Source organism: Phoca vitulina, unplaced genomic scaffold (genome assembly GCF_004348235.1).
Source record: "Phoca vitulina isolate PV1807 unplaced genomic scaffold, GSC_HSeal_1.0 scaffold16, whole genome shotgun sequence".
Lineage (NCBI taxonomy): Eukaryota > Metazoa > Chordata > Mammalia > Carnivora > Phocidae > Phoca > Phoca vitulina.
In genome coordinates this window covers 30,044,025-30,060,621 of record NW_022589719.1, presented here as the reverse complement: position 1 = coordinate 30,060,621, position 16,597 = coordinate 30,044,025, and the positions used below count along the sequence as shown (strand labels likewise).

Sequence of the window (16,597 nt, the reverse complement as noted above, 5' to 3'; positions counted from 1 at the left end):
GAACACAAGCAGGGGGAGTTGGAGAGGGAGAAGCAGGCTTCCTGCCTGAGCAGGGAGCCCGATGCGGGGCTCGATCCCAGGACCCTGGGATCATGACCTGAGCCGAAGGCAGATGCTTAACGACTGAGCCACCCAGGCGCCCCGATTGTCTTGTTTTTTAATATACCTGGTGAGATTTTAGCTTAGAATGTATCTGGCTAAAGAAGTAGATAATTTGGGGGGGGGCACCTGGGTGGCTTAGTTGGTTAAGCGTCTGACTCTTGATTTTGGCTCGGGTCATGGTCTCAGGATCATGAAGTCAAGCCTCTGCTTGTCCCTCTCTCTCCCCCGCTCTTGCATTCTCTCTCTCTCAAATAAATAAATAAATAAATAACATCTTTTTAAAAAAGTAGATAATTTATTTGTTTTTACTTTTTAATTGAAAAACTACAGTCTTAAGTATGTGGCTCCAGTTTATTCTTTTTTTTTTTTTTTTTTAAGATTTTATTTATTTATTTGAGAGAGACAATGAGATCGAGAGAGCATGAGAGGGGGGAGGGTCAGAGGGAGAAGCAGACTCCCTGCTGAGCAGGGAGCCCGATGGGGACTCGATCCCGGGACTCCAGGATCATGACCTGAGCTGAAGGCAGTCGCTCAACCAACTGAGCCACCCAGGCGCCCTCCAGTTTATTCTTTTTAACTGTTACGTGGTAATCATCATATGAATATATCTTATTTTATTTTGCCCATTTACCCACTGGTGGGCATATGGATTGTTTCCTTTTTTATTATTATTTTTTTTAATTTTTATAATCCTTCCTACAGTGAACAATCTGGTAAATGTCTCCTTGGGGAATTATGCAAGCATGACTCCAGGCCACAGTTTTTTGAACTCTGTCCATGACCTATTAAAGGTAGAGAAATCAACTTATTGGCTCATGACCAATATTTAAAAAGAACGAACTAGAACATTGTAGAAAGTGTCAGAGTGCAGTACGCAAATTTAGTTTCAGCTTTATGTATGTGTGTATTTAGTCAGGATGTTAAGTATATTTCTTTCTCTGCGTTCTGGAGTCCAAAACATTAGAAAGCCATTTGGAAGTGGAATTGCCAGGTCTGAGAATGCCCATTTCCCCTTTTTCTAGCTCCTGCCCAATTGTTCTTGACGGTGTTGATGGCAGTTTACCGTTTCACTACATGATAGGAGAACACCATTTCCCCTAAATACCCAGCACTTCATCTGAGTGTATGTATGACTCCTATTCCTCAAGAGCTTATTTCCCTGATATAGCCTCATTTTTCTAGTTAGTAAATATATGCTAGGATGAGCTCTTTTTCATTGAGAGCTAATTCACATATCATAAAATTTATGCTTTAAAAGTGTATAATTCAGCAGGTTTTAGTATAGTTCGAGGCTGTGCAGGTATCACCACCATCTAATTCCAGAACATTTTCATCATCCCAGAAAGAAACTCACTACTCATTAGCAGTCACTCTCCATTTCCCTCCTATCCCAGCCCCTGGCTACTACTGATCTACTTTCCTTTTTTTTTTTTTTTTTTTTTTAACGATTTTATTTGTTTGTCAGAGAGAGAGAGCACAAGCAGGGGGAGCATCAGGCAGAGGGAGAAGTAGGCAGAAGGAGAAGTATCCCTGCTGACCAAGGAGCCCGATGTGGAACTCGATCCCAGGACCCTGGGATCATGACCTGAGCCGAAGGCAGATGCTTAATCGACTGAGCCACCCAGGCGTCCCTGATCTACTTTCCTTCTCCACGCATCTATTTGCCGGTTCTGGACATTTCATACAAATGGAGTCCTATAATCTGTGGTCTTTGGGTCTGGCCTCCCCCACCCCCCCACCCTCCCAGCCCATTGCCCTCAGGGTCCATCCATGTCGAAGAATGCATCAGCACTTCATTTCTTTTTGTGGCTGCATAATACTGTGTTGTGTGGATGCGTCACACTTTATCTTTTCATCATTTGAAGGACATTTGGGTTATTTTTACTTTGTGGTTATTACGAATCATGCTACCATGAACATTCACGTACAAGTGTTTGTGTGAACATACCCTTTCTTTTTCCTTGTTTTTACTGTGGTAAGAGCACTTGACATGAGATCTACCCTCTTAATAAAATTTCAAATGCACAGTATAGTACTGACAGCTATAGGCACTATGCTGTGTAGTGGATTTCGAGAATTCCTCCATCTTGCATAACTGAAACTTTATACCCACTAAACAAGTCCCGTTTCCCCTTCTCCCCTGCCAACCACCATTCTTCTCTCTGTTTCCCTGAGTTTGACTATTTTAGATACCTCACATAAGTGGAATCAAGCAGTGTTGGTCCTTCTGTGACTGGCTTATCTCACTTAATATCCTCCTGATTCATTTATATTGTCACATATGGCAGGATTTCCTTCATTTTTAAGGCTCAGTAGTATTCCATTGTAGGTAGATACCACATTTTCTCTATCCATTCATCAGTTGATGGGCATTTAGGTTGTTTCCATATCTGGGCTGTTGTGAATCTTGCAGCAGTAAACATGGGAATGGAGATAACTCGAGATACTGGTCTGAATTCTTTTGGGTATATACCCAGAAGAGGAATTGCTGGATTATAAGGTAGTTCTATTTTTAATTTTTTGAGGAATCTCCATACTATTTTCAAAATACATAGCAGCTGTATGATTTTGTATTCCCAACAGTGTACAAGGGCTCTGATTTCTCTGTATCCTCGCCAACACTTATTATTTCTCTCTTTTCTTTAAAATAATCTCTGCGCCCAACATGGGGCTTGAACTCATGACCCTGAGATCAAGAGTCACATGCTCTACCGGCTGAGCCAGACAGGTGCCCCTATTTCTCTTGTTTTTTTTTTTTTTTTTTTTGATAATACCCATTTTAATAGGTGTGAGGTCGTATCTCATTGTGGTTTTGATTTGTATTTTCCTGTTGATGAGTGATAGTACCTTTTCACATACCTGTTGGCCATTTATGTTGTCTTTGGAGAAATGTCTATTCAAGTCCTTTGCCTATTTATTTAATCAGATTATTCCCTCCCTCCCTCCCTCCCTCCCTCCCTTCTTGCTGAGTTGTAGGATTAAGCATGTTTTCAGTACTTCTGGATATATACCTGGGAGTGGAGTTTCTGGGTCATATGGCAACTCCATATCTAACCTTTCGAAAAACTGCAAAAATGCTTCCCAAAGCAGCTGGCGCAGCCTACATTCTCACTGGAAATGCAGGAGGTTCCCATTGCCATATGCTTGCCACCCCGATCTTGTTTGTCTTCTTGATTATAGCCAGCCTAGGTGTGAAGTAGTATCTCATTGTGGTTTTATTTTTCTAATTTAAAAAAATTTTTTTTAAATTATTTTTTAATTCTTGAAGTATAATTGATGTAGATATTACATAACTGTTACATTAGTTTCAACATCTTGATTTGATAGTTCTATACATTATTCATTGCTCACTGTGGTAAGTGTAGTCCCCATCTGTTGCCACATAATGTTATTACAATATCATTGATTATATTCCCTATGCTGTACTTTTCATCTTCTTGACTTACTTATTTTATTACTGGGAGTTTGTACCTCTTAGTACCCTTCACTTATTTCATCCATCCTCCCATCCACCTCCCGCTGGCAACCACTAGTTCTCTGTATTTAAGAGTATTTTTGTTTTGTTTTTTGGATTCTACATATAAGTGAAATTATATTTGTCTTTCTAAGTCTGACTTATTTCACTTAGCTTAATACTAACTGGGTCCATCCATGTTGTTGCAAATTGCAAGATCTCGCTCTTTTTTTTATGGCTGAGTAATATTCAAAGATGTATACCACATCTTTATCCAGTTTACCTATTGGTGGACACTTGGGCTGCTTCCACATCATGGCTCTTGTAAATATGTCCCAGTAAACACAGGGGTCCATGTATCTTTTCAAATTAGTGTTTTTGTTTTCTTTGGGTAAATACCCAGTAGTGGAATTATTGGATCATATGGTATTTCTATTTTTAATTTTTGAGGGGCCTCCATACTGTTTTCCAAAGTGGCTGCACCAGTTTATATTCCCGCCAACAGTGCATGAGTGTTCTTTTTTCTCCACATCCTCATCAATACTTATTTATTTTTAATGATTTTATTTATTTATTTGACAGAGACACAGCAAGAGAGGGAACACAGGCAGGGGGAGTGGGAGAGGGAGAAGCAGGCTTCCCGCTGAGCAGGGAGCCTGATGCAGGGCTTGACCCCAGGACCCTGGGACCATGACCTGAGCTGAAGGCAGATGCTTAATGACTGAGCCACCCAGGCACCCCTTATTTTTAATTTTTTGAGGAAATTCCATACTGTTTTCCACAGTGGTTACACCAATTTACATTTCCACCAACAGTGCATGAGGGTTGTTTTCTTCACACTGTCACCAACACTTGTTATTTCTTTTCTTTTTTCTTTCTTTTTCTTTTTGTTTTTTAAGTAATCTCTACACCCAATATGGGGCTCGAACTCATGGCCCCGAGATCAAGAGTTACATGCTCTACCAACTGAGCCAGCCAGGTGCCCCTTGTTATTTCTTTTTGATACTAGCCATTCTGACTGATCCTCATTGTAGTTTTGATTTGTATTTCCCTGATGATTATTGAATGAGGTTGAGCATCTTTTCATGTGTCTGTTGGCCATCTGTATGTCTTCTTTGGAAAAACGTCTATTCAGATCCTCTGCCCACTTTTTTTTTTTTAAAGATTTTATTTATTTATTAGAGAGAGCGCACAAGTAGGCAGAGAGGCAGGCAGAGGGAGAGGGAGAAGCAGGCTCCCCGCTGAGCAGGGAGCTCGACGTGGGGCTCGATCCCAGGACCCTGGGATCATGACCTGAGCCGAAGGCAGACGCTTAACCAACTGAGCCACCCAGGCGCCCCCTCTGCCCACTTTTTAATCAGATTATTTCCTTTTTGGTGTTGAATTGTATAAGTTCTTTTTATATTTAGGTATTAACCCCTTACCAGATATATCATTTGCACATATCCTATTCAGTAGTGCCTTTTTGTTGTGTTGATGGTTTCCTTTGCTGTGTAAAAGGTTTTTTTTTAATTTAAGATTTTTAAATTTTGTTTGTTCAAAAGCTTTTTATTTTGATTCTTTGTGGCTTTGATTTGCATTTGCATTTCCTCAATGACTAATGATGTTGAGAATATTTTTATGTACTTATTAGCCATTTGTATATTTTCTTGGGAGAAGTATCTATTCAAATCAAATTCATTTTTTAGTTGGATCATTTGTCTTTTTGTTGTTGAATTGTTCTTTATATATTCTGGATACTAGACCAGTTGTCCAGATAGATAATTTGCAATTATTTTCTTTCATTCTGTAGGTTGTCTTTTTATTTTCTTGATAGTGTCTCTTGATGTCCAAAAGTTTTAAATTTTGATGAAGCCAATTTGTGTATTTTTTCTTTGGTTGCTTGTGCTTTATGTGTCATATTTAAGAAACCATTGTCTAGGGTGCCTGGGTGGCTCAGTTGGTTAAGCATCTGCCTTCAGCTCAGGTCATGATCCCCGGGGGTTTGGGGATCCAGCTCTGCTTTGGGCTCCTTCCTCAGCGGAGAGTCTGCTTCTCCCTCTGCTGCTCCTCTCCTTCGCATATGCGCTCGTGTGTGCTCTCTCTCTCTCTCAAATAAATATAATCTTAAAAGAAAAAAAAAAAGAAACCATTACCTCATCCAAGGTCCTAAAGATTTACACTTCTGTTTCCTTCTAGGGTTTTATGGTTTTAGCTCTGACATTGAGGTTTTTGATCCATTTTGAGTTAATTTGATCCATTTTGTATATGATCTGAGGTAGAGATCCAATACTATTCTCTTGTGTCTCAGCCATGATTAGTGCTGATTACTTGTTTAGTTTGACTGTATCCTCTTCACAAAATGGGTAAAGTGTGGAAAGAATAAAGCCTTCATGTCTATCATTAGGTTTCAGTGTATTGAGGTTGGCAAGAAACTTTATTTGGTTTGATTTTATCTTTCTTTTCTGCATAATACTTTCTTTTGTGTGGATTTATATCATATCTGTTGTACAACAGTAGTGGATTGGGGGTATGAAAATAAACTCAAAAATGTAATATGTGATTAATGGGACTTGATATGTAAGTTACATAAAAGTGATAATCATATTATTACTTCTGTGAATAAAAATATCCGAATGACTGGCTTGGTAAGTGAGCTAATTGGTCTCAACATTTGGCTCATTTAATTGGTGAGGCACTTTCCCCGTCTATGCATATTGCTCTGTGGGTCTCTGTTTCATACATCTAATCAGGTCAGAGCAGATAATCTCCTCCAGGAAACTTCTCTGATCAAGACAAGGCATTTCAATAACTACTTTTCTGTAGAACTACAAACAGGTGCCAAAACCTCATTTAATTGTTACCTGTACTGTACTTCTCGACTTCTTTTCTACATTTTTCCCCTTCTCACTCTTTTTTTTTTTTTTTTAAAGATTTTATTTATTTATTTGACAGAGAGATAGACAGAAGAGCACAAGCAGAGGGAGTGGCAGAGGGAGAGGGAGAAGCAGGCTCTGCACTGAGCAGGGAACCCGATGCGGGACTCGATCCCAGGACCCTGAGATCATGACCTGAGCCGAAGGCAGACGCTTAACCATCTGAGCCACCCAGGCGCCCTCCCCTTCTCACTCTTAACATATTTTGTTGGTATTTGCCTTTCTTTTAGGTTGCAGTTGTTCTGATGGATACCCAGGGGGCATTTGACAGCCAGTCCACTGTGAAAGATTGTGCCACCATCTTCGCTCTCAGCACCATGACTAGTTCTGTTCAGGTATCACCACTTGATTAAGATAAAAGTTTGCAGAGGAAATAAGATAAAGGGAGTACAGCTGTTTTCATTGTTCTGTTATCAGAATCCCTAGGTGATGTGTAAATGTTCTTTTTAGGCTATAGATATAAGTTAAGCTCAAGAAGGAGCTTTAACTTTTTCCGTTTTGGTCATAAGTATGTATAAAATACTTCAAGAAAAGTCTGAAAAGTGGAAATTGAAATTACATTAATTACATCGCACAGGAAATGGAGATTTGGTGAGAACTTAGGAAAACTGATTTTAAGCTGTAAAGGAAGAATTAGGTGATTTAAACATTATATGCATAGTTTTCCAAAAGACAGATAATATTACTGTTTGAACAGACCTCATGTTCTTATATGTAAACCTTTAGTTGTACAAAGCTTCTGTTCAATGCTTTAGGCTTATTTGGGATTCCTTTGAAGTGAAGCTAGAGTGGTTATCAATCTGGACTTTTGTTTTCTAGATTTATAATTTGTCCCAGAACATTCAGGAAGATGATCTTCAACAGTTACAGGTATATATTCATCATAAAAAGTTTAATGTCATAATGTATCATTTAAAAGTTTTAAAACTAAGAGAAGTTTTATAGCTGAATAGGTTTAGCAATAGATTGAACTATAGGGGAGGGGTTTTGGCTCACAGCGGTTCTGTACCCTGTTCCTGCGGGGTAATCAGGGAAGGCCTTACTGAGTTGAGCACAGAACCCAAGAAGGTGGATGAGTAAGTCCTGCGGTATATCTGGGGGAGAAGTAGTATAGGAGAGGGGACAGCAAGAAGAAAGACCTGAACTTGAGGGTGCTTGGCAGGATTGAGGAACAGCACGGAGGCCAGTGGTTAGGACTCGGAAGTGTGACAGGAGGAGGCTTTTTTTTTAAATTTTTTTTTTTTTAAGATTTTATTTATTTATTTGACAGAGAGAGACACAGCGAGAGAGGGAACACAAGCAGGGGGGAGTGGGAGAGGGAGAAGCAGGCTTCCCGCGGAGCAGGGAGCCCGATGCGGGGCTCGATCCCAGGACCCCGGGATCATGACCTGAGCCGAAGGCAGACGCTTAACGACTGAGCCACCCAGGCGCACCCCCCCTTTCTTTTTTAAGAGAGCGCATACACGATGGGGAGGGGCAGAGGGAGAGAAAGAATCTTTTTTTTTTTTTAAAGATTTTATTTATTTATTTGTGAGAGAGAGAAGGAGAGATAGAGAGTACAAGCAGGGAGAAGAGGGAGAAGCAGGCTCCCTGCAGAGCAAGGAGCCCTATGCAGGGCTCCAGCCCAGAACCCTGGGATCATGACCCAACCCGAAGGCAGACACTTAACCCACTGAGCCACCCAGGTGCCCCAGAGAGAGAGAATCTTAAGCAGATTCCCCGCTGAGTGTGGAGCCCAACATGGGCCTCAGTCTCACAACCCTGAGATCATGACCTGAGTCAAAATTAAGAGTCAGATTCTCAACCACTGAGCCACCCAGGTGCCCTGTGACAGGAGGAGGCTTAGTGATAAAGTCAGAGAGGCATTTAGGTCCTGTTGATGCTTGGCCATTGACAAGGGCTCAGGCTTTTCCTCTGAGGAATGGATATAGGAGCCATGTTTTGAGCATAGGAGTGACGTTATTTGAGCAGAGGATCACTCTGGCTGTTTAGAATAGATTTTTTAGGGACAGGTGTGCATTCAGTGAGACTGGTTGTGAAGCTATTGCAAAAATCCAGGTGAGTGTAAATAAATCAGTATTTATAAAATGCATAACATTATGTGCCTAGGAAAGAATATAAGTTTAATAACTGTGAGCCATTGTTTAGTATTACTGTTACTACTACTGCTATTAGTCATTGTCTTCTGTTCTCCGTGCAGCAGTTCTTACGTGTTATTCCTGTAAAATACTCTTCCATGGGTATTCCAGAGTTGAATGCAATTCTTGACATGCCTTTCTGATTGCACTTGTCCTGTTGACATTCAAGAAAACAGATCAGCGTGCAAGGGAATGAGGGTGTCACTTATTATGGGGATTACTTTGAGTTAGTTCTAATTTCTATTCCTTTAAAAAGCAAGGAAAATAATTCCTCAACTTTGGCTCTTCATGTTACTACTGGCAATAACTTGTACTCTCTAACTGGTTGTTCTTCTCTGGTGCCATGACTCAGGAGTTGGGAGCTGTTGTTCCTGAAACATTTAAACCAAAACTTGAGTTTTGGTTTTTGAGGACCTGACTTAATTTTGGCTCAGGTCATTGAGGTAGACCTAATTCTTTATGGATCGTGTCATCAGTCGGTGAAAGGTCATCATGAGTAGGCCCGGGTGATGTGTGAGGGTTGTTGTAACCAAGTACCACAAACGAGGGGGCTTCAGACAACAAAAATTTACGGTCTCACGGTTCTGGGGTCCGATAGTCAGAACTCAAGCTGTCCACAGGGCCACACCCTCTCTCAGCCTGTGGGGAAGAATCCGTGCTTGCCCCTTCCTCGTTCCTGCTGGTTTGCTGGCCGTCCTTGATGTTCCTTGGCATTAGCTGTAGGCCTTCAGCCTCTGCTTCTGTCTTCCCTGTGTGTCTCTTTGTCTTCACATTGCATTCTTCTCCCTGTGTCTGTGTTGCTTTTTCTTATAAGGACACCGGTCATGTTGGCTTAGGGCTCACCCTGATGACCTCATCTTGACGTGATTACCTCTGTGAAGACCCTGCTTCCAATAACGTTTCCTGGTGGGAGATCCTCCTTCACTCTATGCCTTCTTCATAGAGGCTAAATTTAGCTCTCTCAGTTAGTAATATGACATCTGTCACTCTAGTCATTTCTGTATTTTTAAAAGTTAACGTAATCATTATGAAATTAGAAATGATGTTGTTCTTGCAAAAAAATTGGGACGCCTTGGATAAAACTGAAGTCCCCCTTCCTGGTCCCCACAGGTAACCACATATCGGGTTTGAATATATGCTTTCTGTTCTCTTTGTAAACAGATAGATATCCCTATAGGAAATAGTTAACATGTGACAACAAGCCTTACTCAAACCCTTTGAGACTATGTGTATTTTGGGATTTGAAATTTTTTGGATTTTAGATGGACAATATCAAAAGTGCATGTAAGCATGAGGTCGAGGACAGGAATGGGCGTTCAGGTAACACCTGATGAAACATGCTACTGTTTCTGCAGGTAAAGGCATGACTGATTCATGAAATGGGATAAATAAAGCTTATAAAAAGCCTCACATCCGTTCAAGGCAGGTTTTCCTTCAAAGGAGTTTGCCACCTAACTTGGGTTTTTAGAGCTTTTTGGATTTCAGAATTAGAGAGAGATCATGGGTTTTGTACAGTTTTGTATGTGTGTTTTGTTTATGTACAGTATTTTGTATGTATTTCTTTTTCTTAAGCATCATTTTATTTTAACAAAGTGACGTACACACACACACACACACACACACACACACAGTATAAAAGTCGGTAGTATTGCAATGTTCATAATAAAAAAGAACATACTTTCGACCTCCTACTCCTTTCTCCAGAGGCAATCACTTGTCCTTTGGGCTGTGTCTTCTGCTATTTGCTTCAGAATTTTTCAAAAAGATGGTTATGCTGTTTCTTCTGGATTTTTATAATTGAAATAGTAATAATTTCTTCTATAAATAGGGTTTAGCATCTTTACCACTCTCCCACAGCTTCCTTTCCCTCATCCTTCCAACAGTTAGATCACAGTTTTTGACTAAAAAAGTATTTGTAGTTGCCTTATTATATGGGTATATTTATATGTTCTTCCTTACTGAGGTTTCTTGTGAATTATGATTGCATTTCTTGTAATGAATTACCTGTATCATGTTTTTTGCTAGTTTTAGTGTTCTGTGTGTATATCACTAATGTATCTCAAGGGATAGACTCCTAAAACCTCTCAGTATGGTCTTCATACTTCAGGTTGTTTTTTTTTCCTTGGGAGCATCACTCCTTGGCATTGTGTTCTCCTCTGCCCTGCACTGCCTCCTTTAGTCCTGGTACACAGCTGTCCCACTGGCAATTTCTTTTTTAAAAAAATTATTATTTTTTCCCTTGTGATGAAAACATTTGAAGATCTACTCACTTTGCAACTTTTAAGTATTATTAACTATAATCACCATGTTGTATCCCCACGATTTATGTATTTTATAGCTGGAAGTTTGTACTTTTTTTTTTTTTTAAGATTTTATTTTTAAGTAATCTCTACATCCAATGTGGGGCTTGGACTCACAACCCTGAGATCAAGAGTCCTATGCTCTTCTGACTGAGCCAGCCAGGCACCCCTGGAAGTTTGTACTTTTAACCCCCTTCACTTTTTTCCCCCTACCCCCACTCCACTTCTTTATCCATATGCTTGTTTGTTTTTTAAGTGTTTAAGTTTTTTTTTTTTTCTTCCCAGATTCTACATATAATTGAGATCATACGGTGTTTGCCTTTCTGCCTCTGACTTAGTAAAACTTAGTATGATGCCCTCAAGGTCCATCCATATTGTTGGAGATGGCCAGATGGCCGCCTTTTTTATGGCACATAATATTCCACTGAATATATGCACCATGTTTTTTTGTATCCATCCACCGATGGACACTGAGGTTGCTTCCATATCTTGGCATTTGTGAATAAAGCTGCATTGACTATGGGGGTGCATATGTCTTTTTGAGTTGCTGTTTTCATTTTCTTCAAGTAATTACTTGGGAGTGGAATTGCTGGATCGTATGGTGGTTTCATTTTTAATTTTTTGAGGACCTTCCATACTGTTTTTCATAATAGTTGCACCAGTTAAATTTCTGCCAGCAGTGGACAACGGTTCCCTTTTTGTCACATTCTCACCAACACTTAATATTTCTTTTCTTTTTGATAAATATTCATTCTAATAGGTGTGAGGAGGTATCTCATTATGGTTTTTATTTTCATTTCCCTGATATTATTGATGGTGAGCATCTTTTCATGTACTCATTGGCCATGAAATGCCAAATGGATATATCTTCCTTACAAAATGTCTGTTTAGATCTTCTGCCCATTTTTTAATTGGATTGTGGGGTTTTTTTTCCCTGTTGAGTTGTATGAATTCTTTATATACTGTGGCTGTTAACCTTATCTGATAAATGATTTTCAAATACTTTCTCTCACTTGGTAGGTTGCTTTTTCATTTTGTTAGTGGTTTTCTTTGCTGTGAAGCTTTTTAGTTTGATGTTGTTCTACTTGTTTATTGTGGCTTTTGCTGCCTTTGTTTTTGTTTCCAAATCCAGTCGTTGAGACTGACATCAAGGAGCTTACCACCTATGTTTTCTTCCAAGAGTGTTAGGGTTTCAGGTTTTATGTTCAAGTCTTTGATCCATTTTGATTTAATTTTTGTGTGTGGTGTAAGAAAGTGGTCCAGTTTCATTCTTTTGCATGTAGCTTTCCAGTTTTCCCAGCACCACTTATGGACGAGACTGTCCTTTCCTCATTGTCTATTCTTGGTTTCTTTGTCTTAAAGTCAATCGATCATATATGCAGGGGTTTATTTCTGGGAGAATAGAAAGCTATTCTATTCCATTGATCTGTGTGTCTGTTTTTGTGCCAATATCATACTGTTTTGATTACTATAGCTTGAAATCAGGGCCTGGGAATTTCTTTTCAGTTCCTTTTGCAGTTGGATCCCTTTTAATCTTTTGTTTATTCTCTCTTTTTTTTTTTTTTTGGTTTATTCTCTTCTTAATTCTAAACATTCTACACTAGCTTTCTGAGAGGGATAGAATGGATGTATAGTAGATAACTTTTTTGAGTTCTTGTAAGTCTGAGAATAATTTTATCCTAGAATTACAGGATAGGAATAATTTTCTTTTAGAATTGAGGGCATTGCTTCATTGCCTTCCAGCTTCCAGTGTTGCTGCTGAAGTCCCACACCATCTGATTCCTGATCCTTTGTATGTGACCTTTTTCTCTCTGAAGCTTATAAGATCTTCTTATTCTTGGCATGAATTTTCATGGTAATGTACCTTAGTGTGGGCTTTTTCTTCATTCTTTGTAAATGCATATGGTCAGAAAGATAAAATGTTGCAGCTGTTGGAACCAGGAAAAAACAGGATGCTGTTAAAAAGCAACATTCAGAAAACAAACAAAAGCTTGGAAATGAACACTATGTCAGTAAAATTGGAAACTTCAGTAGAGAAGGAGGTGGAAGCTAAATTGGAGAAAATCTCCCTGGTGGGCTGAATGAGAGGACAGAGCAGAAGTCAGACCAGAGGGAGGGAATGAAGCAGAGACAGAAGAGCGGGGCGGGGGAGGAGAGAAGAGGGAAAAAGGGAAGAGAGGAGCGGGAGAGGTGAAGGAGAGGGAGAATGGGAGGGCATAGCCAACAAGGAAAATTTGAGCATCAGTTTAGGAGAGGTTGCACCTGTTAATAACGAGAGGTGTTTTAGTAAAACATAACAGAGAAAATGGAGGGAAAGAAATTATAAGGAATAATATAAGATGATCTAGAATTGAAGGACACAAGTTATTTTCTTTCCTGCTAGTAGCTTCTCTCAAAGGTCTGGTGTCCTTGGCCATGTGTATTTAAGAGGGAGCTGTTAAAAATCTGATGGGACCTTTGGTAAGAGGGTGGGCCTGGTGTACTGCTTTGGATCACAGTGAGGTGACTGGGCAAGAATATTTGGGTATTTTGTTGCAACCCCTGAATGTCTGTATTTGCAGCCTGTTCTTGGGCTGTCATTTTCCCCAGAGAAGAATTCTTTAAACTCCTGCCTGGGTGGGTAGAAGCTTGCTGTGTCTCCAGCAGAACGGGAGGCCAAGGAGTCTCACTATTCAGTATGTAGACCTTGACCTAAGTGCCCATTTCCAGTAAAGTAGGGGACTTACCTTACTCCTCTCAGCTGAGTTTGGTATCAAAGTGTAAGTTCTTTCTGGTTTATCTCCAGACAGTGCACTTTCCGTTTTCTGTGGGGGCAGGAAGAGAATTTGGAGCACAGGGAGGGAGCAGGATCTGGGAGTGTAGGTGCTCTCTCCGGAGACTTTCAATCGTTTCTTTAGTTGTTAGCCCTGCTCCCTCACCCCCTCCTTCATGGTGATGGGTGCTTCTAATTTCTGAGCCTTTCAGGGATTCTGCTGAGAGAATCTGCTTGTTTTTTGTTGGCCTGTCACAGATAAGGCAGAGAAAGCCAAAACCTGAGATAGTTTTCATTTCTCTGTTTTCCTTCCAGAGTGTTTTTGACAACTCTTCTTTGTTGCCATATCATTTCTCATCCCCTTTGACCTGTGAGTTTATAACTTTTAAACTTCATTTTGCTATATTTTTAGTGAGAGGCTTCATGAGGACATAGAGATGAATGTCTCTGTAAACCCTGACCTTAGAGAACGTGGTCATTTGGTCATTTGCGTGGTGTACACGCTCTTGGCCCAGTGCTCCTCCTGCTGCCTTAGATACAGTAGTGAGGGAACAGACAAACATCCTTGCCCTCCTGGAGCATAAATTCTAGTAGTGAAGACAGGCACTAATCAAAATAAGTAAAGGTATAGTATGTTAGATAGTGAGATGGGTTAAGGAAAGATATTTAAAAGAGATGTGGGGGTAAGAAGAATTGTGGGGAAACTTGTAATCTTTTGAGGCAGATGGTTGGGAAGGCTTCTTTGAGAAGGAGCCATTTGAGTGAAGACCACAAAAAGTGAGGGAGCAGATTGTGCCGTTATTTGGGGGGAGAACCTTACAGGCAGAAGGAGGAGTCAGAACAAAGGCCCTAAGGTAGCAGTGTGCACAGCATGTTTGAGGAAGAGTGAGGAGGGCCAAGGTGGCCAGATCTCACTGGAAGGGGCTGGCTTTTCTACTATGAGGTTGGAGGGTTTTAAGCAGAGGCATGATGTGATCTAAGTAATCTTCTAACAGAGCCATTGTGGCTACTGTCCGGGGAATAGTCTGGGGACGGAGCAAGGGCCCAGGTAGGGAGACCAGTTAGAAAGCTGTTGTAATATTCCAAGCCACACGGAAGCTATGAGCGGTTGGATTCTGGGTTTGCTAGTGATTTGGAATATGGATGTGAGACAGAGGAACAACAGATTGTTTTAAGGTTCATGGCTCTCCAGGCTTTTGAAACTGTAGAACTTGGGGCTCATAAGTAGCATTGAGTCTGTTAAATGAATTCTCTTTTAAGTAATAGCCATAGAAATACTTTAAATAATTTTGCCTAACAAACCATTAACTCTTCTTTTTTAAAGCTCTTCACAGAATATGGTCGTCTGGCAATGGATGAAATTTTCCAAAAACCCTTCCAGGTAGAATGCTAACTGTAAATGTAATTCATGTCTTTGTATTGTTTTTTTTAAAGATTTATTTATTTTAGAAGGAGCACATTCGAGTTGGGGAGGGCAGAGGGAGAGAGAGAATCTCAGACTCCCTGCTGAGTGCTGAGCCCCACATGGGGCTTGATTTCACGACCCTGAGATCATGACCTGAGCCAAAACCAAGAATTGGATGCTTAACCAACTGAGCCACCCAGGTGCCCCTCATGTCTTTGTTTTAGTTCAGAGATCAGCAAACTGCAGCCCGCAGGCCAAATCAGGCTAGCTGCCTGATTTTATATGACCTGTGAGTTAGGAATGGTTTTTATATTTTTGAATGGTTGAAATCAAAAAGGCAATACTATTTCATGACGTGTAAATTAGCTGTGGACCTGGACATTTATTTATTTTTTTATTTTTTTAAAGATTTTATTTATTTGACAGAGAGAGACACAGTGAGAAAAGGAACACAAGCAGGGGGAGTGGGAGAGGGAGAAGGAGGCTTCCTGCTGAGCAGGGAGCCCGATGTGGGGCTCGATCCCAGGGTCCTGGGATCACGACCTGAGCCGAAGGCAGATGCTTAATGACTGAGCTACCCAGGCGCCCCGACACTGACATTTAAATTGCAGATAAAGTTTTATTGGAACACAGCTATACTCATTTGTTCATAGCTGCTGCTTTTTTTTTTTTTTAAGATTTTATTTATTTATTTGAGAGAGAGAGCGCGTGCACAAGCAGGGGCAGAGGGAGAAGTGGATACCCTGCTGAGTAGGGAGCCAGATGCGGGGTTCGATCCCAGGACCCTGAGATCATGACCTGAGCCAAAGGCAGACGCTTAATCGACTGAGCCACCCAGGGACCCTCCATAGCTGCTCCATTCTTGTTATGACCATCTAGGATACTTACTCTTAGGTCCTTTATGAAAAAGTTTTCTGGCCCCTGCTTTAGCCAGTTGTTTCATAAGGATGAGAATGCATAGTAACCTCAGTAAGATTAGAGGAGTTTTAAGTATTATTATTTAATTTAGTTTTCCTTTCTAACATTAAAAGTAGATCTGATTTCATGATTAGCTGTTACCATGTTGTTTTCTTGTCCTTTACCACATTCCTTGTGCTTGACTTTAGAGCAGAGCCCTGAATTTAACATCTCCTCAATCTCTTCCTTCTGCTCTTACCAACCCATGGGAACAAAAATAGCCGATAGGTTATATTCACCTCACATTTGACTTAATACGTGTCCTTCTAGTGTTTATAAGGTTTCTAAAACTTTACAGAAGAAATAAATCCTTCACAATTTCTTACCCCCTTTGAAGAAGTTGGCACTATGCAAAGAAGTATTTCAGCTGTTATTTTGAAAATGAATTTATGCAACCTTATAATATGTTCTATTCTTTTCCTAAATAGACACTGATGTTTTTGGTTCGAGACTGGAGTTTCCCTTATGAATACAGCTATGGACTACAGGGAGGACTGTCCTTTTTGGATAAGCGTCTACAGGTAAGAAGAAATATAATCTTCTGAGGAATTACCTACAAGGAAAGTAGTGGTAA

The 16,597-nt window shown here is 40.3% G+C and overlaps 1 protein-coding gene across 5 annotated transcripts in view; it reads left to right on the top strand.

The window, feature by feature from the left end:
• ATL3 (atlastin GTPase 3) overlaps window positions 1-16,597 on the top strand; it is a 63,922-nt gene that overhangs the window by 27,470 nt on the left and 19,855 nt on the right. For 4 of the 5 annotated variants that reach the window (XM_032414334.1, XM_032414332.1, XM_032414331.1 and 1 more), the window contains 4 exons: window positions 6,702-6,806; window positions 7,291-7,341; window positions 14,986-15,042; window positions 16,452-16,544. In XM_032414334.1, coding sequence (XP_032270225.1) covers window positions 6,702-6,806; window positions 7,291-7,341; window positions 14,986-15,042; window positions 16,452-16,544 — 306 coding nt within the window. Of the gene's footprint in view, window positions 1-6,701; window positions 6,807-7,290; window positions 7,342-12,740; window positions 12,765-14,985; window positions 15,043-16,451; window positions 16,545-16,597 lie in introns of those variants that run through there. The other variant, XM_032414335.1, reaches the window with a different exon arrangement.